General features: G+C 53.8%; 1 protein-coding gene across 1 annotated transcript in view; it reads left to right on the top strand.

The window, feature by feature from the left end:
* CCDC183 (coiled-coil domain containing 183) overlaps nt 1–24,656 on the top strand; it is an 893,120-nt gene that overhangs the window by 313,102 nt on the left and 555,362 nt on the right. Inside the window, exon 5 of the mRNA XM_069612154.1 lies at nt 22,028–22,132. Within this exon, the coding sequence (XP_069468255.1) occupies nt 22,028–22,132 (105 nt within the window). The remainder of the gene's footprint in view (nt 1–22,027; nt 22,133–24,656) is intronic.

The following is a 24,656-nucleotide window of genomic DNA, read 5'->3' as shown; positions in this document are numbered from 1 at the left end:
GGTAGAGCACAGATTGACCCGTTTCATAGAGAGATTGGCAAAAGGCACTTTAGCTCTTAAGAAGAGTACATTGAAATGTAAGGCTTTTGGGGATCGAACGCGTCAAATTGGATCACATTATCAGGTGGTGCAGAAGGTTTGCTTGTCCACAAAGAATTTATGTCTCAAAGGGAGAACCGAATTTAGCCCACGATTTATTGGTCCATTTGCGATTGAGAAAGTCATTAATCCAGTTGCGGTCAGGTTGAGGTTACCTACTAATGTCAAAAGTCATCCGACATTTCACATAAGTTTGTTCAAACCTTGTGTAGTGGGAACTCGTTTGCGGAAGCCACCACCGACTATCGTCATTGAGGAGAATGAGGAAGAATTTGAAGCTAAGGAGATTCTTGATTTCAGGGTGGTTAGAGGAAATCTTCAGTATCTTATAGATTGGAAGGGTTATGGTCAGGAGTAAAGATTTTGGGAAGACATGACCATGTGCACGATCCTCGGTTAGTATAAGGGCATTCCATAGAAGATTCCCTACAAAGCCAGGCCCTGGGATAGGGCTTTGTGGAGGACGTACTGTCAGGGCTGGCAGGGGTAGGTGGGCTGGTAGGTGGAGTAGGCCTGTGGTGATTCATAGAATTCGAGGGTGTTTCCTTAAGACTAAACATTGCAGACGTCCCAAGCTAAGATGGTGGAATGCTGGGCTTATCTGATTGGGTGGGAGAACAATGGCCTAGGCACTAGGCTAGAGCACTGGGTTCTATAACTGACTTTCATCCGGAGAAATTCAGAGACAGGTTGCATGTTTTAAAGTTCCTTAATTTAGGCCCAATCCAGAGTCCTCAAAACTCAAATAAGAAGACTTCAGTAGCAGTGAGAGTCGTTTCCCTTGAAGACCACAGTTGGGAGCGGTTATATTTAAATCTCAAGAGATGGAGAAAGCATCAAAACTAAGAAACTGTACTTTCAGAAGTGTAAGTAAGGAAGAACAGTATTTTAAATTTGAGAAAAAAACAAGCTGTGAAGAAATTTGTTGCAAGTGACAGAACTGTAGAACTTTTAAAACTGTATATTTTAATGTAAATAGTTAGAGAAAAGGAATTTCCATAAGCGTTTAGTGTCAAAGACTTTTTGCACAGACTCCTGCAAAGAGAACAGAGTGTGTTTGGTGGCGCAGCGTGAAACCTTACAGTTGTTTGTTGGTTCAGCCTTTAAACTGAAGAAGTAGCCAACGTAAGCTTTTACATGCAGTGCGCAAATGAGTTAACTCCAGTGAGCACAGCAGCGTTTGTTCCAAGACAACTTGCTGTCGGCTGAAGGCGCTGTGCGCTGTGAAATCGCATTAATTAATATCATTTAATTGAGCATCGTGTTTAAAGAATGTGAATCATACGCGGTCAAGCGCAAGTTCATTTTAAGAGTGCGTCGTGTTAAGGCACGTTGACATTAAGGGGCCGATTCATGGAACAAACGTGCGCCGAAAATCGTTGCGCAAGCAGGCGCAAGCGCAAAAAAACAGGCGCACTGTTGGTTCAGCTGTTGGTTCAGCATTTAAACTGAAGAAGTAGCCAATGTAAGCTTTTACACGCAATGCACAAATGAGTTAACTCCAGTGAGCACAGCATTGTTTGTTCCAATACAACATGGTATCAGCTGAAGGCGCGGCTCTCAGTGAAATCACGAGCAGTGCAAGCATGAGCTAGCATCATTTAATTGAGCGTTGTGCTTAAAGACGTGCAGTGATTCATACACAGTCAAGCACAAGTTCATTTTATTTTAAGAGTGTTTATGTTAAGGCACGTTGATATTTAAGGTTCATCTCATGCACAAGCTTAAAATAGGATTTCAGCGTGGGAAGGAGGCGCGTGTTTGAATAATAAAACATTTGGAAGAGTGGAGAAGAGAGGTTTAATTACGCGTGTGTTCTCTAAATGTTAGCGCAGCGCAGTGAATATGAGTGTGTCATCACAAGATAATGCGTGGAGTACTAACACGTGCATTTAACCCAGTACTAACTATATCAAAGCCTTCTGAAGTGTATCGCAAACTGTAAAACCAAAACCCTGACGTTCATAAGTGAAGGAGCATTCAAGAGAGTTTCATAGGAGTAGAAATAGGACTACTTTCAAAAGGGAGATAAAGGAAGACAAGCTCTTGCTTGGTTTCACAGTGAATAGTTAAGAGCACAAGCTAGATTGCATTTTGCAAGTGAGGTGGAAGAGACAATCTTCAGGTAGCAAAACAAGTAAAGCAAAAGATATTGGGGTCGATTCATGGAATTAATGTGCGCAGAAAATTCCCGCGCAGAGGTGCCAAAACGTGCGATTCGCAGTAAAAGTGCGAAAATCGCAGTGCAAGTGCGAAAATCGCAGGGAAACCAGCGCACATCGATTCATGGAAGTCCGTGCGCAAGAAAAACATTGGATGTGCGCTAAAAATGTGCGCCGCGCACGCCGGCCCACAGGTCATCCAACAGCGTGCGCCACGGCCACTGCGAAATCGCACATAGCGCGGCGCACAGCACAAAAGTAGGCGGAACACGGGGCGTAACACTCGGAATGGGGAACAACGCGTGAAAATATGGGCGTCACAGAGGAAGTACAGGAGGCAAGTGCGCGGAACGCCCACATGCTCGCCTGCAACCCGAATTCATGGAATCGAATAGGGCAAACCAGCGCACTGTCAAAGACACGCACAGGGCCAAACAAGTACGCCACAAGAAAGCAGGCGGTAGCGCCCCTGCGCCTGAAAAAAATGTGCGTCAAAATGTGCGCTAACAAAAAGCACCCATATACAGCCATGATGAATGGTCCATACAGTGGCCCTCTAGGACAAATGAGGTGCAAAGGGGTACCGACAAACACGGACACCCGCTGTGTGTAAAATAGCGTGTGTTCCTGGGTGCGCGGGATGTTCCACACGCGATTAGCCTGGGTACGTGTGTTTCGGGGTGCGCGGGAAGTTCCACATGCGATTGGCCTGGGTACGTGTACTTCGGGGTGCGCGGTAAGTTCCACACGCGATTAGCCTGGGTACGTGTACTACGGGGTGCGCGGGAAGTTCCACACGCGATTAGCCTGGCTACGTGTGTTTCGGGGTGCGCGGGAAGTTCCACACGCGATTGGCCTGGGTACGTGTACTTCGGGATGCGCGTGAAGTTCCATACGCGATTGTCCTGGGTACGTGTACTTCGGGTGCGCGGGAAGTTCCACAGGCAATTGGCCTGGGTACGTGTATCCGAGGTGCGCAGGAAGATTCACACGCGATTTCAGCAGGGTACGTGTATTTCGGTGGTGCCGGGTAATGCTACATGTGATTTGGCCGTGTGGGTCCTCCCAGGTGTTCCCTCTACAACCTTCATGGCCCCTGCAGGCAGCCCACACCACAGGGGACTACCCTGCACCCCTGCTCATGTCCCACAGGAAACCCATCCACAATGGCCATGCCCACCAGCCAACCCACATGTCACCTTGTACTACTGATCACCAACACATGTCTCCCAGCACCCCCACACCCCAGCATCCAGGGGCACCCTCCACCAGGCCCCCAAACATGTCTACCACCACCCCCACCCCCCAGCAGTGCAGGGCACCCTCCACCAGGCCCCCACACATGTATACCACCACCCCCACCCCCCAGCATCCAGGGGCACCCTCCACCAGGCCCCCACTAATGTCTCCCACCACCCTCACCCCCCAGCCACCAGGGGCACCCTCCACCAGGCCCCCACTCATGTCTCCCACCACCCCACCCCCCAGCAGTGCAGGGGAACCCTCCACCAGGCCCCCACTCATGTCTCCCACCACCCCCACCCCCCAGCCACCAGGGGCACCCTCCACCAGGCCCCCACTCATGTCTCCCACCACCCCCACCCCCCAGCAGTGCAGGGGCAGCCTCCACCATGCCCCCACTCATGTCTACCACCACCCCCACCCCCCAGCAGTGCAGGGGCACCCTCCACCAGGCCCCCACTCATGTCTCCCACCACCCCCAGCCCCCCAGCCACCAGGGGCACCCTCCACCAGGCCCCCACTCATGTCTCCCACCACCCCCACCCTCAGCATCCAGGGGCACCCTCCACCAGGCCCCCACTCATGTCCCCTATCACCCCCACCCCCAGCAGTGCAGGGGCACCCTCCACCAGGCCCCCACTCATCTCCCCTATCACCCCCACCCCCCAGCAGTGCAGGGCACCCTCCACCAGGCCCCCACTCGTGTCTCCCTGCACCCCCACCCCCGAGCAGTGCAGGGGCAGCCTCCACCAGGCCCCCACTCATGTCTACCACCACCCACACCCCCCAGCAGTGCAGGGGCACCCTCCACCAGGCCCCCACTCATGTCTCCCACCACCCCCACCCCCCAGCAGTGCAGGGCACCCTCCACCAGGCCCCCACACATGTCTACCACCACCCCCACCCCCCAGCCACCAGGGTCACCCTCCACCAGGCCCCCACTTATGTCTCCCACCACCCCCACCCCCCAGCCACCAGGGGCACCCTCCACCAGGCCCCCACTCATGTCTCCCACCACCCCACCCCCCAGCAGTGCAGGGGCACCCTCCACCAGGCCCCCACTCATGTCTCCCACCACCCCCACCCCCCAGCCACCAGGGGCACCCTCCACCAGGCCCCCGCACATGTCTACCACCACCCCCAACCCCCAGCATCCAGGGGCACCCTCCACCAGGCCCCCACTCATGTCTCCCACCACCCCCACCCCCCAGCAGTGCAGGGGCACCGTCCACCAGGCCCCCACTCATGTCCAACTCATGTCTCCCACCACCCCCACCCCCACCCCCCAGCCACCAGGGGCACCCTCCACCAGGCCCCCACTCATGTCTCCCACCACCCCCACCCCCGGCAGTGCAGGGGCACCCTCTACCAGGCCCCCACTCATGTCTACCATCACCCCCACCCCCCAGCAGTGCAGGGGCACCCTCCACCAGGACCCCACTCATGTCCCCTATCCCCCTCACCCCCCAGCAGTGCATGGGCACCCTCCACCAGGCCCCCACACATGTCTACCACCACCCCCACCCCCCAGCATCCAGGGGCACCCTCCACCAGGCCCCCACTCATGTCTACCACCACCCCACCCCCCAGCAGTGCAGGGGCACCCTCCACCAGGCCCCCACTCATGTCTACCATCACCCCCACCCCCCAGCAGTGCAGGGGCACCCTACACCAGGCCCCCACTCATGTCCCCTATCACCTCCACCCCCCAGCAGTGCAGGGGCATGCTCCAGCAGGCCCCCACTCATGTCCCCCATCACCCCCACGCCACCAGGGGCACCCTCCACCAGGCCCCCACTGATGTCTCCCACCACCCCCACCCCCAGCATCCAGGGGCACCCTCCACCAGGCCCCCACTCATGTCCCCTATCACCCCCACCCCCCAGCAGTGCAGGGGCACCCTCCACCAGGCCCCCACTCATGTCCCCTATCACCCCCAGCCCCCAGCAGTGCAGGGGCACCCTCCACCAGGCCCCCACTCATGTCTCCCACCACCACCACCCCCCAGCCACCAGCGGCACCCTCCACCAGGCCCCCACTCATGTCTACCATCACCCCCCCCAGCAGTGCAGGGGCAGCCTCCACCAGGCCCCCACTCATGTCTGCCACCACCCCCACCCCCCAGCATCCAGGGGCACCCTCCACCAGGCCCCCACTCATGTCCAACTCATGTCTACCATCACCCCCACCCCCCAGCAGTGCAGGGGCACCCTCCACCAGGCCCCTACTCATGTCTCCCACCACCCCCACCCCCCAGCATCCTGGGGCACCCTCCACCAGGCCCCCACTCATGTCCCCTATCACCCCCAGCCACCAGGGGCACCCTCCACCAGGCCCCCACTCATGTCTCCCACCACCCCCACCCCCCAGCCACCAGGGGCACCCTCCACCAGGCCCCCACTCATGTCTACCATCACCCCCACCCCCCAGCAGTGCAGGGGCAGCCTCCACCAGGCCCCCACTCATGTCTACCACCACCTCCACCCTCCAGCATCCAGGGGCACCCTCCACCAGGCCCCCACTCATGTCCAACTCATGTCTACCATCACCCCCACCCCCCAGCAGTGCAGGGGCACCCTCCACCGGCCCCCCACTCATGTCTCCCACCACCCCCACCCCCCAGCATCCAGGGGCACCCTCCACCAGGCCCCCACTCATGTCCCCTATCACCCCCAGCCACGAGGGGCACCCTCCACTAGGCCCCCACTCATGTCTCCCACCACCCCCACCCCCCAGCCACCAGGGGCACCCTCCACCAGGCCCACCCTCCACCAGGCCCCCACTCATGTCTACCATCACCCCCACCCCCCAGCAGTGCAGGGGGAGCCTCCATCAGGCCCCCACTCATGTCTACCACCACCTCCACCCCCCAGCATCCAGGGGCACCCTCCACCAGGCCCCCACTCATGTCCAACTCATGTCTACCATCACCCCCACTCCTCAGCAGTGCAGGGACAACCTCCACCAGGCCCCCACTCATGTCTCCCACCACCCTCCACCCCCCAGCATCCAGGGGCACCCTCCACCAGGCCCCCACTCATGTCTACCATCACCCCCACCCCCCAGCCACCAGGGGCACCCTCCACCAGGCCCCCACTCATGTCTCCCACCACCCCACCCCCTAGCCACCAGGGGCACCCTCCACCAGGCCCCCACTCATGTCTCCCACCACCCCCCACCCCCCAGCAGTACAGGGGCACCCTCCACCAGGCATCCACTCATGTCTCCCACCACCCCCACCCCCCAGCCACCAGGGGCACCCTCCACCAGGCCCAAACACATGTCTACCACCACCCCCACCCCCCAGCATCCAGGGGGAGCCTCCACCAGGCCCCCACTCATGTCTACCACCACCCCCACCGCCCAGCAGTACAGGGGCAGCCTCCACCAGGCCCCCACTCATGTCCAACTCATGTCTTCCACCACCCCACCCCCCAGCCACCATGGGCACCCTCCAACAGGCCCCCACTCATGTCTCCCACCACCCCCATCCCCCAGCAGTGCAGGGGCACCCTCCACCAGGCCCCCACTCATGTCTACCATCACCCCCACCCCCCAGCAGTGCAGGGGCACCCTCCACCAGGCCCCCACTCATGTCCCCTATCACCCCCACCCCCCAGCAGTGCAGGGGCATCCTCCACCAGGCCCCCACACATGTCTACCACCACCCCCACCCCCCAGCCATCAGGGGCACCTTCCGCCAGGCCCCCACTCATATCTTCCACCACCCCCACCCCCCAGCAGTGCAGGGGCACCCTCCACCAGGCCCCCACTCATGTCTCCCACCACCCCCACCCCCCAGCCACCAGGGGCACCCTCCACCAGGCCCCCACTCATGTCTACCATCACCCCCACCCCCCAGCAGTGCAGGGGCAGCCTCCACCAGGCCTCCACTCATGTCTACCACCACCGCCACCCCCCAGCATCCAGGGGCACCCTCCACCAGGCCCCCACTCATGTCCACCTCATGTCTACCATCACCCCCACCCCCCAGCAGTGCAGGGGCACCCTCCACCAAGCCCCCACTCATGTCTCCCACCACCCCCACCCCCCAGCATCCAGGGGCACCCTCCACCAGGCCCCCACTCATGTCTACCATCACCCCCACCCCCCAGCAGTGCAGGGGCACCCTCCACCAGGCCCCCACTCATGTCCCCTATCACCCCCACCCCCCAGCAGTGCAGGGGCACCCTCCACCAGGCCCCCACACATGTCTACCACCACCCCCACCCCCCAGCATCCAGGGGCACCCTCCACCAGGCCCCCACTCATGTCTACCACCACCCCCACCCCCAACCACCAGGGGCACCCTCCACCAGGCCCCCACTCATGTCTCCCACCACCCCCACCCCCCAGCAGTGCAGGGGCACCCTCCACCAGGCCCCCACTCATGTCCCCCTGCACCCCCACCCCCCAGCTGTGCGATTTGCCTGGGTACGTGTATCCCTGGGGTGCGCGGGTAGTCTCCCATGCGATACCATCAGGGTACGTGTATTATGGGTCCGCGTGAATTTCCACACGCGATACCAGCAGGCTGCGTGTTTTACGGGGTTCGCGGGAAGTTCCACACGCGATTGCCCTGGGTACGTGTATTTGGGGGTGCGCGTGAACTTCCACACGGGACTGGGCCTTTGAGAGTGGGGTACGTGTATTCCAGGGGTGGGCGGGAATATTTACTCGCGACTGGGCCTGGGAGAGCGTGTTACGTGTATTCCTGGGGTGGGCGGGTAGATTCACACGTTCGCCTAAAACGCGCCGAAAAATAAATGGTCCAATCCTGAAACACGTACGCCAGCATGAAGCAGGCGTACGTCGACCCGCGCAGCATAAAAGTGCGCGCAAACAACAAACAAGCTCAGACGCCAGGATGAATATACCTTCCTAGCAGCAGTGGCCGTGGGTTACCAAAGGAGGAGGAGGAGGATAGTGAGGGCCCGAATTTTCACTCCCAGAACCAGCCTTTTTGGGATGCCTGATGACCAGGTGTATGGGAGGTACAGGTTTCCACCACACATAATACTGGACCTGGTCAGTGAGTGGGAGGATGACATCACATCACCCACCCTGTGCTCCCAAGCACTCAGCCCCCTGGAGAAGGTCCTCAATGTACTGCACTTCTTGGCCACGGGATCATTTCAGCGGACAAGTGCCATAGTGGGTGGGGTGTCACAGGCCACGCAGTCACGCTGCCTACACCAGGTCTTGAACATCATCACTGCACGCCCATCAGTCCGTAGGCACATATACCTGCCCAGGACACCTGCAGAAAGGCAGGCTGCCGCCCTCGATTTCTACGGTGTGGCACAATTTCCCAAAGTGCCAGGTGCCATTGACTGCACCCATGTGGCACTACGTCCCCCCAGGGCATCTGAGCAAATCTATAGGAACCGCAAGCACTGGCATTCCATCAATGTGCAGGTAGTATGTAATGCCAAGGGAATCATCACCTCAGTATATGCCAACTATCCAGGGTCCACCCATGACAGCTTCATTTACCGAATGCCTACCCTAAGCCGGGACCTAGAAGCTGGGCGGCATGGCGATACATGGCTGCTTGGTGAGTATGAATGCCACTCCACATGCATGCATGTCAGATGCAGAGTTATGTCACTACCCCACTAATGATACCCATCACCTCCTCACCAGGGGACAGTGCCTACCCTCTGAGCACCCACATGATGACGCCAATTCGGAACACCATCACGCCTCCAGAGGTAAGATACAACACAGCCCATATTGCAACCCGGGGCATAGTGGAGCGCACATTCGGAGTGCTCAAGTCACGCTTTCGCTCCCTTGACCGTTATGGTGGGCAGCTGTTATATGCGCCCCCAGTAGTGTGCAGGATCATAGTGGCAGCATGTGTCCTGCACAATGTTGCAACACGCCGGGGCCTGGCTGTGGACATGGTGGTGCCCCCACATCCCCAACCACATGCACGCCCGCTGCGCATGGGAGGGGAGAGGGCACGGGGTGAGGCAGCCCGTACGCAGCTGGTGGCTAATTACTTCACATAGAAATCACACCCCTGTGGAGTGTACACAGCCCTGGCACATACCATCTGATAAGAAATGATGACTCAACCTGACAATTATGACCAACAAAGGGACAGTCAACTGTCAGAACCATAGCAGCCTGAGATTGTTCATGTGGGAGTGTCACAGTGTGTGCATCCCTACCTACACAAACACCACCAATGCAATGTCATCAAAAGACACACTTCCATGCTGCAGAAATGAATACCCACTTGCAAAATACTACATGAAAACAGTGCCATGTCACCCAACCCCTCCCCGGCACGGCCACACAACACACCATGGCATGTCATGCAATGTGGGAGCAAACAAATTAATCCCCACAACATGCCCCAAGTGTCACCAGCTACAGTGTCCCTAATGGAAACATGGCCACACATGAAATGCTCACAGTAATGCAGGACTTACAACCCATATTACCAAATACTTACCAAGAATACCAATCACCTACACAACTTCCAACCTACCTTAAACATGACATTACAGACTTAAAAATGTGCTAGCCTCACTACCTGATGATGCCAGCACTTTGAACACTTCCAAGTATACAGTGTTAGCGCCATGCAAGAGTGTAGGTGCACTGCTTACAACATGGACTCCAGTTCCAAGGTGGACCGCCTTGTGAAGACATGAGAAATGGACCTGCAATTCGGAGGATGAGATGGATGCAGAGGCACATATCAATACACCATGCAGTGTACTATACAACAACAATATGCACTATGAATGTATACACAGTATTGACTACAGACTGCCCACACATCGAATGGGAGTCCAATGTCACCATGTACGTCAATGTCACTTGGGCACACCCTTTGCAAGCCAATGGAAACGGGAAGCAGGAGGGGTGTGTGTCACAAAAACCCAAGCATCTGAACCAAATTCATGACAAGCCTGCATGTGCCCAGCCACAATGCAGCGTATGCCCACGGGAGCCACACAAGGCAACACACTGTCCCAAAAAAAAAAATAAAATGAAAAAATAAAAATCAAAAATAAAATCAAAAATGGCCATTAATGGGCCCGGGGGCGGGGGGTGGGGGAGGCCACCCAGGAGGTCCAAGGACAGGGTACACACCAAAACCCACCTGTGTGGATCTTGCGGAAAAAAAACACCTCCATGGGCTCATGGCCTACACGGCTACCCTATTGTGGGAGAATCACTGCTGTCGCTCTCCTCACCCTCTGCAGCTGCATCAGGAGGTGGTGGCACTATGGGAGGCAGCCCACGCAAAGCCCTAGTCTGTTCCTCCATGGCAGCAAGCATGCGGGTGTGGTAGGTCTCGTTCTGGAGTATAATTGTGCGGAGGTCCCCATGCAACAACTCACGGGATGCCCGGACCTCCGCCCTAGTTGCCTGCATCTCAGCTGAGAGCGTACGTGTGAGACGCTCCAGCTGCTGTTCTGTCCTTCTGTTTGTTGAAGCCTCAAGCTCAACAAGAGTCGTCCTGAGGTGAAGGAGTTCCACCCTCAGGGCTTCCCTGTGGCCCTGGGACTCTATGGAAATGGCTTCCCGCAGAGTCGCCAGTGCCGCCCGCCTGTCCCTGTCGGACCCCAACATGCCCTCCCTGTGTGACTGGCAGATGGAGTCTGTTGCCTGCTGTAGTCGCTCCATCAGCCTTTCGGGGGGGACAATGGAAGTGGCCACCCTATCCATGGCCTGAGCCATCATCTCTGATGATGCTGCCTGTTGGGTTGCCATACCGTATATGGATTGCTCCCATGCGGTATTGCCAGGTGGCGGACGGCCACCACGTCGCCAGGCACCACACCTGTCTGGGGCAAGGCGAACTGCGCCTTGCTGTGCCGGCACTGCCTGAGGCTGCAGGACTGCATTCCCCCTCTGATCTGCTGGCCCAGGAACAGGATCAGATGTCGCAGAGTGTGACCCTGCATCCGTAACCACCAAAGGCGTACCTGCCAACACTGACATCCCCATTGAGGGTTCTAACCCTGGTGCAGGTGGGTCGGACAGAACAGAATCCCTCCCAGGAACACTCACCTGCGATGGCACATAGGTCTCATCATCCGAATCGACACCTGAATACAGCTCGGGGGAGGTGCAGCCAGAGACACCCCTTGAGAGCACGACCTGCAGCAGTTGTGGGTTCTCACCCACCACCACACCACGTCCCTCACTGGTGGTCGGTCGGCCCTCAGACCCCTCCTGGGTCTGCACCATCTCCACAACCCCAGCAGTATCAAGTGCGTCATCCCCTGCAAAGACATAAAAGAAAACAAATGGAAACAGGCATTAGCACTATGGCACACAATTAGGGCTGAGAGGCTACAGAAACAGTACTTGATTGACACATGTCCCACACGACTAAAACCCTCCCATGCATGCACCGTCACTGCGTGTGAAGGGTAGGCAGATGGCACACATTGATGACACCAAGATGGAAGATGAACACATTTGCTGCATGCTGCCTAGCAGTGGCATCACACAATGGCCAGTGATTGGCAGGTCACATACACATGCCATCACACAGATGGCATGTACCCTAGCCATAAAGTGAAGAGGGAGAGGAGGTCACCAATTGTTCATTCAGTCCAGTTTGCTCATGAAATTGATTTTTTCATTGAAATGGTTCAAATGTTTAACCTGGAGCTGCCTATAGCAATAGGTCCTATAGCACTGGGACATGTCTAAACAAATCATGTCCAGGAAACAAAGCTAGTCCACTGTACCATAGCCATGTCAGACATGTGACAATGGGACTGAGAAATCCCGAGTAAAAGTGGTGGTATGCAAACAATGCAAACAATCTGCCTGAATAAACAAATAAGCAACAATATTGTGGCAAGATGACACTTCAAGGGCGACTGGCGTGCTGTTGGGCTGGATGTCTAATGTTGGCAGAAGGGATGCTGCTATACTCAAATGCTGGTGCGCAGAATGTATAGGATGAGGCACATGGGTGACCCAAACCACTCAGGCACACACACCCTCACCTGGCACCCAAACAGAAGCCCTCCCACACACACCATGCACATGGATGACACACACATGCATGTGCACTCACCGCACAATGCCTCGTAATCTGCCAGTTCTCCCACGCCTTGGATCTGTTCCTCTATGACGTAGGTCCCAGCAACCTGCTCATGTGGAGTGAGTTCTATGTCCTCTGCTGGAGACCCACCTCCTGTCACTAGAGTTGCGGCATGACTTGAGGCCAGCTTATTCTTTGCCCTGCGCTTCAGGTCATTCCAGCGCTTGTAGCATTCAGTAGCTGTGTGCCTCACGATTCCAAGGGCACTTATGATGTCCGCAATGGTCTGCCAGTGTGCCTGACGTTGTGCAGGTGTGGTCTTGGATCCTGCAACAATCACCATTTCGCGGTCATGTGCGGACACATACTCTACAAGTGCATACAGTTCGGCCTCATTGAAGCTGGGCTTCCTTGACTGGCCGGACTGTGTAGCCGTGTCTGGGGCATCAGCCTCTACTGGACGAGCACTCTTCCTCTTCCGCTTGGAAGGTGGTGGGGATCCTGAGTGTCCTACGCCGCTCTGGACACCAGGGGCAGGAGCCCCAGTGGACTCTGTACTAGGAGTGTGGGATTGCACACTCAGCATGGGAGTTGGTGCAGGCATTAGCGCAAGTGTGATGGTGTCAAGGGGAATGTCAGCATGATGGACTTGGACCGACACTGTCCTGGCTGGGTGTGTGAGAGGTGGGGTGGATGGAGCCACAGCTGCCCCTGCAGCCTCCCCAGCCTGCCTACGCGGGGCAGCAGATGACCTAGCTGCCCCTGATCCACGTGGCCTGATGACACCAACGTTCACCGGCGCACGTGGCCTAGACCTGCTGCCCTGGAAGTCAGCCATGGAGTCAACCTGTGCTAGGTCTGGTTCCACAGTGGGCTGGTCCAACAAGGGCTGAGCATGGATGGTGTCAGCCACATTAACCTCAACCAGGGGGGGGGGCATGGGTGTCCCTGACTGCTCCTCCACACATGGGGGGCTAGGGGCACCCTGCAAGTCACGGCCACGTCCCCTACCGGATCCACCACGGCCACCACTTGGGGCTCGGCCACCTTTGCCACCCTTACGGCTTGTTCGCCTCCCAGCCATGGCACTGATGTTATTGTGCATATGGGAGTCGATGTGAACTATTGTCCTGGGCAATTGGGGGTCAAAGGGGTTGGGTACCAGATGGTAATCGTACCCTAGTGCTCTAGCAAGGCTGTATGTCACCCCTGGGGAAAGATGACGGGTCACGCAACACACAGGCACCCCAAAAAAGGGAAGTAAGGTGTACGCAACCCCTCCTAGACCAAGTGTGTGGAAAAATAAACCTGCACTACGCTGTGGCACCCAGAAACACAAGAATGAACGTATGCGTGTCACACGCAGCCTAGAATGACCTCTGAAGGGGTACGCGACACACGGGGCAAGCACAGATGTTAAATACGTGTGCGACTCACCGTCTGCCAGGAACAAAAGCGTGAAAAATATGCGCGTGTGTGCGTTGGCAACACCCCCGCCAAAAGAAGAATTGTACGCTGTCTGAGGAGACAGGACAACAGTAGAAGGGAACGCTGTTTGAGGAAACAGGCCCAGGAAAAAGAGGAAAAGAGAAAAAGCTATCAGAGGTAACAGGGAGTACGAACTTGAAACGCCGTGAAGTAAATCGCGTGTGAACCGACAAGAAGTACAGATTTCACCCACTCGCTCTCCACAAAAAGCACGTACAAGGAAATGGCGTTCTACACGTACCTTTTATACACACGTCACAGACGCGCATACGCGATGAGGCCATTTCCACCAATTACACGCTTTGACACTCGGACGTGTATCTTTTTTTTTACATGCGCCATTCTCTACGGCCATGCGCGTGATGTCATAGCTGCGCATGGGGGCCTTTGGGCCAATGAAATCGCGTATGCGTGCAGACGCGCTAACGCGCTAAGGGCCTTTCCTCAAATTACACGCAGACGTGCAGGACTTTTCACGTGCCAAATCACTCCGTATCAAGCTGGCCACGCGTAAGCACACGGAAGACCACGCTCCTGCCCAGAAAGCCAATTTACTGCCCCCCAGAGCCCCGAGCACGCTCCCACCTGCCATCTGCTGCTGCCTGACTGCCTGCTGCCCACGTGCCCTGCTATTTGCTGCCTGCACATCAGCCAGGGGTGCTGTTGCTGTGACCACCCCTGCTGGAACCGAATACTCCGGACTGGGATTCCATCGCTCCACAGCCCAGCCCCAGGACCCAGTTGCCCACCCACTCCTGCATCTGGGGTTGTCATGTCGGGCACTGCAACATCTGGCACCACTGACAACCCCCGGCCAGAGAGGCAGAGGCGCACCAGCTTCAGTGCCAGGGAAGTTGGTGTCCTGGTGGAACAAGTCCTGGGGCAGTATGATGCCCTCTACTGAAGATTGCGCGCCGACAAGGAAGGACGGACTCGGATCTGGACGGACATCGTGACTGCCATCAACACGGAGGAGGTGGCAGTCCGCGACTTCCAACATGTCAAGAAGCGCTGGGAGGACTTCAGGTCTAGGACCCTGAACAAGGCCCGGCGCCTCTTGAAGGCAGCGGATGTTAAGGGGCGCCGGGGCCACTTGTCGAAAGATCAGATGAGGGTCCTGAAACGCATATCCCCAGCGCTCCACGTCCAGGTCCTTGAGAAGCAGACCCGTCTGGAGTCGAGCGGTAAGTGTACATGCATCATGATTGTAAGCTGTGCGTGTGGTGATGTGCCAGTAGTGTGCTGGTTGCACATCTGTTTGTATGGGGCTGAGTATGGGTGGGGATGTACAGGACCGTGAGGCTAACACATGCGAGCGCTGTCATGTGTGAGACATGGATGGTGCTTGTGTGTGTAGGCTTGCATGCCAAATGCAGTTGTGTGGGCACACATGTTTGGATGAATGTGTATGTAAGTAGGCATGTTCGTGATGTCACGCATGTATGTTGTTTTCAGCTGCATTTATCAGCACTGTGTACATGTGCATGTGTGTGTATTTGACAAGGGTGCAACAGTGATGCAACATGGCTGCATGTGACAGCGGGATGTGTAAGCCTGATTGCCAGATGTGACATGGATGCCCATCGGAACACTGCGACAGTTGGCTGAGGTGTACACATGCATGCAAGTGTGGTGGTGTGCGTGCATGTGTAGTGCACTCCCTGTGTTGCATGTGATGTCAGGCTCACCTTTGCCTGCTCATGCTGTTGTATGTGTATGGATGGTGCTGGCAGTTGCGATGTGGCTGTGATATGGCGCATGCGTGCATGTAGAAATGACATGTGTGTTGCCAATTGTGATGCCATGTCTGAGGTTTGCCAATGCTACTCATGTGCAACTGTCATGTGTGTATGTGTCCATTGTACAGTGCCCTGATGCCTGTGTTTTATTTCTCCCTGTCTGCAGCGTCAACTGATGAAGAGGGCGGAGAAGGTGCTGTGGAGCACAGCGGCGGGGATCGCACCGCCAGCCGGAGACGCAAGGCCCGGCTCCCCTCCCAGGTTGTGATCTCGTCGGGGAGTGAGGAGTCCGGTGCCGCGTCCCAGGCCGCAGCTGCCAGGGGGAGGTCCAAGAGGCGGAGGTCGGAGTTGGACTCCTCGGCAGCAGAAGGGGCAGCTGGGACCCCACAGGGCCCAACGGGGGAAGATGGCACAGAGTCATCCATGTTGGTGGGGGGTTTGGTGGAGGAGGAGGCTGTGCAAGCAACAGAGAGGGGGTCTGGAGGTAGGGATTCCACTGGTGCTAGTGGTGCAGTGCAGGACCAGGGACAGGAGGCAGCACAGGTCACCGCGAAGGTGCCTGTGTGCAATCCTGTCCCTGATCCTGTCACTGCATCATCTTGCACCAGCAGGGATGCCTACGTCCAGACCCGTTTTCAGGCAGGGGATGAGCTCACGACAACTGGCCTTCCTCTGCCTGCGGACGTGGCTATCCGGGTCCGGGTTGAGCCTGTCCTGACTGGTGTGGCGTTGCGTCAACGGGCCATGCGAGGTGACCTGCAGTCCTTTCATGAGGAGACTGCATGTCATCTCGAATGGCTCGTTGACCGTGTCGGCCTACTGGGACAGGTCACCCAGGCCGGATTCCTCCGTTTGATGGGGCTTGCTCAGACCCCCTCCTCAACTGAACCCCCTATGCGCCAGTCGTCCTCCGTGCCATCTTCCCACCCATCAGTCACCTAGGTGCCCTGTGGAGCTGCCTCTGACGGTGCGGCCAGGCTAGTGGAGGAGGCATCCCTCCCACAGTCGGTAGTCGGACGTCCAGCAGGGGTGGCCACATCAACGACTGCACCCCAGCCAGCGGAGGATGTTCAGGCAGCAGGAGGCAGTGCACGGGCAGAGGCGCAGCAGCAACGTGGTGGGAGCCATGATGGCTCGGGGCCTTCGACATCGGAGGGGCAGGCATCGGCCGGAGGGCAGGAGGACCCAGGACGGGAAGTGTCTTCCGTGTGGTAGCGGTTGGGCCACGCCATAGATGCGGAGCGGCAGCGGGCGGAAGAGGCATGGCTCATGATAGTCAGGGCGGAGAACTCCATGCGGTGGGCCCTGAGGCGGGCTGAGTGACTCGAGGCAATCCGCAGGGAGTTTGGGGGGAACATGTGGACGGCCCTGCGGACCCTCGGGGCCATGGAGGAGGAGCGCCTCCGGGACATTGAGCAGGAGTTCGATGATGCCCTGGCCCGGAAAATCCCGAAGTGAGCCGTCGGACTAGCCCGCTGCCCTTGTAAATAGTTCTGTAGTTAGTGTTAGGTTTCCTTTGGTTTAGCATTTTTTTTGGACCTTTTGGACATTGGGCCACATTTTTGTATATAGTCTTTTTTTTTAGGTAGTGTTATTCGATAGGTTTCATTTCTTCGTTTGGGATCATGGACCCTGGATTGTTTATCTGTATATAGTTGACTTTTGGATTTTCATTTTTTTTTATGATTTCACCATGGAGCAATGGTTTTCGATTTTAATTTTCCATTGGATTTACTTTTGTGGACTGTGACTTTGGACACCTTTCGTTTGCATTATGATTTGTGGTTTTGCATTATTTCACGTACCTGCTGTTCTTTTTTTTTAATTCCATTATTGTTTGTTTATTTTTGATTCAATTTATGTTGCGTTTAATACTTATTTTTTCTTCAAACTTCAATGTGTAGTATCATCTCATTGGTTTCATGCATATCATGATATGAGTTTTGACATTAACTGACACCCATTGGGTGTATGTGAGGGACATGTGTTCATTTCCAAACTTGCAATTGGGGTTCTATCATGTTTTTGCCATTTCTAAGTGGGTGGATGCAATACTCAGGTGGGTGTTTGCCATTTGGAGGCTGACCATAAGGGCCAGGGATCTAGATTGTGGTAACATGTTGGCTGGGGGACATGAGTGGGGGCCTGGTGAAGGCTGCCCCTGGTGGCTGGGGGGTGGGGGTGGTGGTAGACATGAGTGGGGGCCTGGTGGAGGGTGCCCCTGCACTGCTGGGGGGTGGGGGTGATGGGAGACATGAGTGGGGGCCTGGTGGAGGCTGCCCCTGCACTGCTGGGGGGTGGGAGACATGAGTGGTGGCCTGGTGGAGGGTGCCCCTGGTGGCTGGGGGGTGGGGGTGGTGGGAGACATGAGTGGGGGCCTGGTGGAGGCTTCCCCTGGACTGCTGGGGGGTGGGGGTGATGGTAGACATGAGTGGGGGCCTGGTGGAGGCTGCCCCTGCACTGCTGGGGGGTGGGGGTGATGGTAGACATGAGTGGGGGCCTGGTGGAGGCTGCCCCTGCACTGCTGGGGGGTGGGGGTGATAGGGGACATGAGTGGGGGCCTGGTGGAGGCTGCTCCTGCACTGCTGGGGGGTGGGGGTGGTGGGAGACATGAGTGGGGGCCTGGTGGAGGGTGCCCCTGCACTGCTGGGGGGTGGGGGTGATGGTAGACATGAATGGGGGCCTGGTGGAGGCTGCCCCTGCACTGCAGGGGGAGTGGGGGTGGTGGGAGACAAGAGTGGGGGCCTGGTGGAGGCTGCCCCTGCACTGCTGGGGGGTGGGGGTGATAGGGGACATGAGTGGGGGCCTGGTGGAGGGTGCCCCTGGATGCTGGGGGGTGGCGGTGGTGGGAGACATGAGTGGGGGCCTGGTGGAGGGTGCCCCTGGTGGCTGGGGGTGCAGGGGGACATGCGTTGGTGGGCAGTAGTGCAAGGTGACATGTGGGTTGGCTGGGGGGCATGACCATGGTGGATGGGGTGCCTGCGGAACATGTGCAGGGTAGGCCCCTGTGGTGTGGGCCACCTGCAGGGGCCATGGAGGGTGTAGAGGGAACACCTGGGAGGACCCACACGTGCAATTCACGTGTGGTGCTCCCCGCGCACCCCTGGAATACACATACCCTGATGGAATCGCGTGTGATACTTCCTGCGCACCCCTGAAATACACATACCCTGCTGCTTTTGCGTGTGATACTTCCCGCGCACCCCTGGAATACACGTACCCTGCTGCTTTTGCGTGTGATACTTCCCGCGCACCCCTGGAATACAGGTACCCTGATGGAATCACGTGTGATACTTCCCGCGCACCCCTGAAATACACGTACCCTGCTGCTTTTGCGTGTGATACTTCCCGGGCACCCCTGAAATACACGTACCCTGCTGCTTTTGCGTGTGATACTTCCTGCGCACCCCTGGAATACACGTACCCTGCGGTTTTTGTGTGTGATACTTCCCGCGCACCCCTGGAATACCCGTGCCCTGATGGAATCACGTGTGGTACTTCCCACGCACCCCTGATGTACACGTACCCAGGACAATCGCGTGTGGAACTTCCCGCGAACCACTGAAATACATGTTCCCCGCTTGGCGTTTGCTGTTTGGCAGCCCTGTGAACTGGTCCAGGGTTAGCGCAGCCCTTTGCGATGATTTGGGGATTTTAAAGGCTTTTCCTTGCGCGAGGGCGTTCTTGGGGGCGTAACTGGCACTGCTGCAGGGTCGCTGCGCCACTCTGCGCCACGGCTGGTTTCGGAGGCTGAAATCCATGAATACGCTGTGCGATGGAAAGGATTTTTTCGCACGTGGCTGGGGCAGTGTATCGCACGGGGACACTGTGCGCCAGCCGCGTGCGCCATTTTTGTGCGAATTTCTATGAATTACCCTGATTATTTTCAGTCAACTGGTGCAATATTATAAAAGGCTTTTCATTCAACTATCAGTTGCCTGTGAATGGAGAAGACAATGTTTTACTGATCATAGCTTGTGTCTGGAGGGATCTTCACTCTAAGTGCTGAAGCAGTGGACACTATACTTTGCTGGAAGAGACTAGAAACAGAACTCACTTATTCTAGGACAAGTTGTACTGTGTACTCAAGAGTCAGTCATTTAGAAAATATAAAATGTGACTATGTCATGCCTCTAAGCAATTAGCAGAGGTTGAGCAGGTTAATGATTGTACACTACAGTTGAATACCCAAGAGTTGTAGGTTCCACACTGTGTATATATAACCAGGTGCATTTGTTTTTGCTACAGATACCTGAGACGGGCCAGGAGGTTGAGAGTCTGCTGTATCTCATTTATTATTTTATCCACTACCCCTTTCCATTTCTTGGGGTTCTCGACTCAGCTGTAAAAATAGGGTTGAGCAGGAAACTCCTGGTGAGTGTCTGTGGGATCAGCATCAGCTCCTGTGGATTTCTGCAAGCCAGTCCTGACAGCGTCTTGGCGCTGATGTTAATCAATCTTTTCTTGTTGGACTTTGGCGCAGCCCTGGCAGAATCTTCTTTTGTCCCGCCCAATTTTATTGGAAGCCGAATGTCATAGGTCACCTATGTTGATGACATTCTGTTATAGGAATCCAATGACTTTTAGTGGCCTTTGGTCCTTGTGCTATGGGAAATGCCCTGATTATAAATACCTCAAAATCTAAAATGCTGGTGATTCATGTAGGGTGCAGAAAGTTGTGTACTAGTTGGTAACTCGATTAACATAGAAGCAGTGCACCATATGAAATATCTGAGATGTAACATCTATGGCGGAAAGAAAAAAACATGGTTAATCGAGCAGGTGGTCACTAGAGCAATACAGATGTCCTGCCAAACGAAATCCTTCCATCATCAGCTTGGAAGGTTCTCTCTGAGACCTTTGCTCAAATTTTATGAATAGAAGGTGGGGCCAACAGTGTGTTATGGCTAAGAAGGTTTTCATCAATTAACAAAATATGACCTTGATTACATAGAGGGGCTTCTGTGGAAAAACGTATTGGTCTTACCAAGATTAGTTCTGATGTTTATTATTCGACATGAATTCGGCCTAAACTCAATACATTATAAAATCTGTTGGAAATGAGCCCTTCTATGTTCAAAAACATGTAGCACTGCACTCTATATTTGAGCACACGGATCTAATAGGAGCATTGAGAGAGTGTGTATTGGTTCAGACAAGTTGTGACTTTCTCGACACCGCATCAACTAGTTTAGATGAACTAGCAGCAAATAATACTCTAGCCAGGAAGAAGTGTAGAGAATATGAGTGCATCAAGGCCAGTGATAAAGCAAGCTTGTATAAGTTAAATAAAGAGTCTGGCGAATGGCATGGGAAAAGAGGAGGCTGTGCTCCCCATTTGCTTCTATATCCCTCATGGGGTTTTGCTAAATACCTGCTGCATTTTCATTTAAATGTGTTGTCAACAAAGGATTATGGTTTTAGATGGAAACTGAAGGCTATTAATGATGTAACATGTAGGCATTGTTTTGGGCCTGTAGAGTCTCTGAGGCATCTGATTTGTGAATGTCCAGCTTTGATGTTACTTAGGAACAACTTTCTTGGAAGTCATGTTAATTGATCCGAATTACAACCTTTAGTAACGTTCTGGGAAATTGTTCATTCTGATCACTGTTCAAAGTCTACATTGTTGGCTTTTTAATCTTTTCTAAGAAAACTGAATCTGTCTTAATCGGAATTATATATTTTTTATTTGTTTCCTTATGTTTAAAATGTTAATTTAATTGGTTGTAATGTAGTTATGTATTGTTGTATTAAGACCTATTTTTTTTTTTTAGGTCATAAGACAAAAATAAATGTTTTTTTTTTAAAAAAAAGCATCTTTAAAGCATGCTAAGCAAGCTGTGACAAGGAAGTCTTACATACCGTATGCCCTGCTTGCAGTACTGTTGCGGTTTACTGACTTGCCATTGGCAAACTCGTACTAATTAACTATACAGATGGTAAATGGCAATGTATACATTCCTAAAAGTGTCACAGCTTGCTTATCCTTCTGGGAAAGTTTCCTTGAAATTAGTAGTACGTTGAACAATCTGGAAGCCACAGGTCTTCAAGAACAAATTTAAAAACCGGAGCATGATTTTTGTGGGTAAGAATAATTTTTGCTCAATTCATAATCAAAGTGGTTTTCAATATATTGCTTGTGTTAAAACTGTGACAGCAGACTAAGGTGGGCAGGCGTGGGGGGGGGGGGGTCAGAGCAGGGTGGAAGCCAGAGGTTTTGCTACTTGTACTTGAGGCACTCATAGTCTGAATGTATTCTCTTGCAGCGGATCCGTCGGCTGGAAAATAGCATTGAAAAGGTGGACATCAAACTGGCTGCTGCAAAGGCCATCCATAGCACGTACCTGAACATCTTGGAATATCTGAAGGACGTAAGTGACCCCCATGTAGTCTCTCGGCCTTTTAAACATCCAATGAGCATTTAAGAACATTGTTTTGGGCGGGGCATCCCTTTAAAGTTCACAGAGCTAAGCAATTATTTGAAGGGAAATCACTGTGTGCCTCGATGTGGTACCATTGAAGTCTATGGGCGACAATTGCTTTGTTGGAATTATGAAAATGAGTCCAAAAAAGGATAACACCCTCCAAAGCAGGGTGATTTGGGAAGCATACTTTAGCACTGCTTGATCAATAAACAAGAAAGCAATGCCCACTCGACACCTCTCACAGCCGTCTTCCAAGCTCGCTTCACTCGCTGCATGATAGTCAAATCAGGAGCACCAGGTGGCGCACACTTCTCTCTTTCCCTAGCAGACAGACATGGTTATTTAAAAAAAAATGCTACTGCTAATTGCATGACGGGGACCACAAACGTTTGCACTTCCGTGTTGTGGGGTCCCCGTCATGCAATTGAAAACAAACCTACTTTTAGACTTTCATTTTCTACTACGTCGCTTGGAAATGCAGAGGCCGCCTGGAGATACACTTTGCAGGCAGCGATAACTAATGAATTACTGGCTTGACCAGGTGCGCAACTGAGGAGGATTCCATTGGAATCCATTAGTTGCGCGCAGCCTACAACGAAACGCACCGACGAGAAGGAGGAGGAATGACTGCCAGAGATCTTTTCTCTGCTTCCTGTTCGTCCTCTGTCTCTTCACTGATGGAAAATGTGGCAGGTGTTGAATGGAAGTGTTAAAAGCATTATGCCTCGTTTTGATGCCGCCAGTTAAAGGATAGTTCCGGGACTTTTTTTTTATTGTTCCTATGGTTCGGCCATGTGTTTTTAAGCATAAATCGGTAGATCGTAGAAAACTTTCCTATGGACCTTACCCGACTTTTCGTCCATTAACGCACTCGAAATCAACCGCCATTTTCTGATAATCCTATCATTTCCCCCCATCGCCCTGGCTCACCTGCTTTTGCGGCACTAAATCAAATCCCCCGCCTCTGAAACAGACTTGATCAAAACATTCATATTCCCCGCCTCTATCCGTGACGTGACTGAGCTGCGTAGGCAAACGCGCCCAGGCGTCTTCTACGCGACTCCACACAGAACCAGGAAATCAACACAGATGAGCTCACACAACACAGCGCGCCACAATTGGGAATATGAAACTGTACTTTTAAATTAAACCGCAAGATTGTAAATTTGGTAAAGTACATTTATTTGACATCAAATGTTTTGAGAATATTCAGCGATTTGCATTTTTATTTGCTCACGTTCCAAAAAGTTCGTTTTTGAGGCACACAATGTTCCTTTGCTGTACACAGGGTTTTAGATCATCTCACAATACAGCGCCACAATTCGGAATATGAAACTGTGGTTTAAAAGCAAACGGCAAGATTGTACATTTGGCAAAGTACATTTATTTGACATCAAATGTTTTGAGAATATTCAGCGATTTGCATTTTTATTTGCTCACGTTCCAAAAAGTTCGTTTTTGAGGCACACGATGTTCCTTTGCTGTACACAGGGTTTTAGATCATCTCACAATACAGCGCCACAATTCGGAATATGAAACTGTGGTTTAAAAGCAAACGGCAAGATTGTACATTTGGCAAAGTACATTTATTTGACATCAAATGTTTTGAGAATATTCAGCGATTTGCATTTTTATTTGCTCACGTTCCAAAAAGTTCGTTTTTGAGGCACACGATGTTCCTTTGCTGTACACAGGGTTTTAGATCATCTCACAATACAGCGCCACAATTCGGAATATGAAACTGTGGTTTAAAAGCAAACGGCAAGATTGTACATTTGGCAAAGTACATTTATTTGACATCAAATGTTTTGAGAATATTCAGCGATTTGCATTTTTATTTGCTCACGTTCCAAAAAGTTCGTTTTTGAGGCACACGATGTTCCTTTGCTGTACACAGGGTTTTAGATCATCTCACAATACAGCGCCACAATTCAGAAGATGAAACTGTGGTTTAAAAGCAAACGGCAAGATTGTACATTTGGCAAAGTACATTTATTTGACATCAAATATTTTGAGAATATTCAGCGATTTGCATTTTTATTTGCTCACGTTCCAAAAGGTTCATTTTTGAGGCACACGATGTTCCTTTGCTGTACACAGGGTCTTAGATCATCTCGCAATACAGCGCCACAATTCGGAATATGAAACTGTGGTTTAAAAGCAAACGGCAAGATTGTACATTTGGCAAAGTACATTTATTTGACATCAAATGTTTTGAGAATATTCAGCGATTTGAATATTCAGCGGTCGCACTGATAATCGCATGGCTGTTCCAACAACGAGGCACTAGGCCACCACAACGGTATGTATGTGCATCTAGCCGTTAGTACCGCGTAAGGGCATACTTGTACTTGGCGATCGTCCCATAAAATGGTCAGGGTGGTAACGTTGTTCACGCGGAGAAGCAACTGGCGGTTGAAAAACCCATCCGCCGGTGTCTGGTACTCGTGACACAGACAATAATGGACGA

This window comes from Ambystoma mexicanum, chromosome 8, assembly GCF_040938575.1.
Source record: "Ambystoma mexicanum isolate Mex_15411 chromosome 8, UKY_AmexF1_1, whole genome shotgun sequence".
Classification (NCBI taxonomy): domain Eukaryota; kingdom Metazoa; phylum Chordata; class Amphibia; order Caudata; family Ambystomatidae; genus Ambystoma; species Ambystoma mexicanum.
The sequence above is the reverse complement of the archived record's forward strand: the minus strand, read 5'-3'. Positions and strand labels throughout refer to the sequence as shown.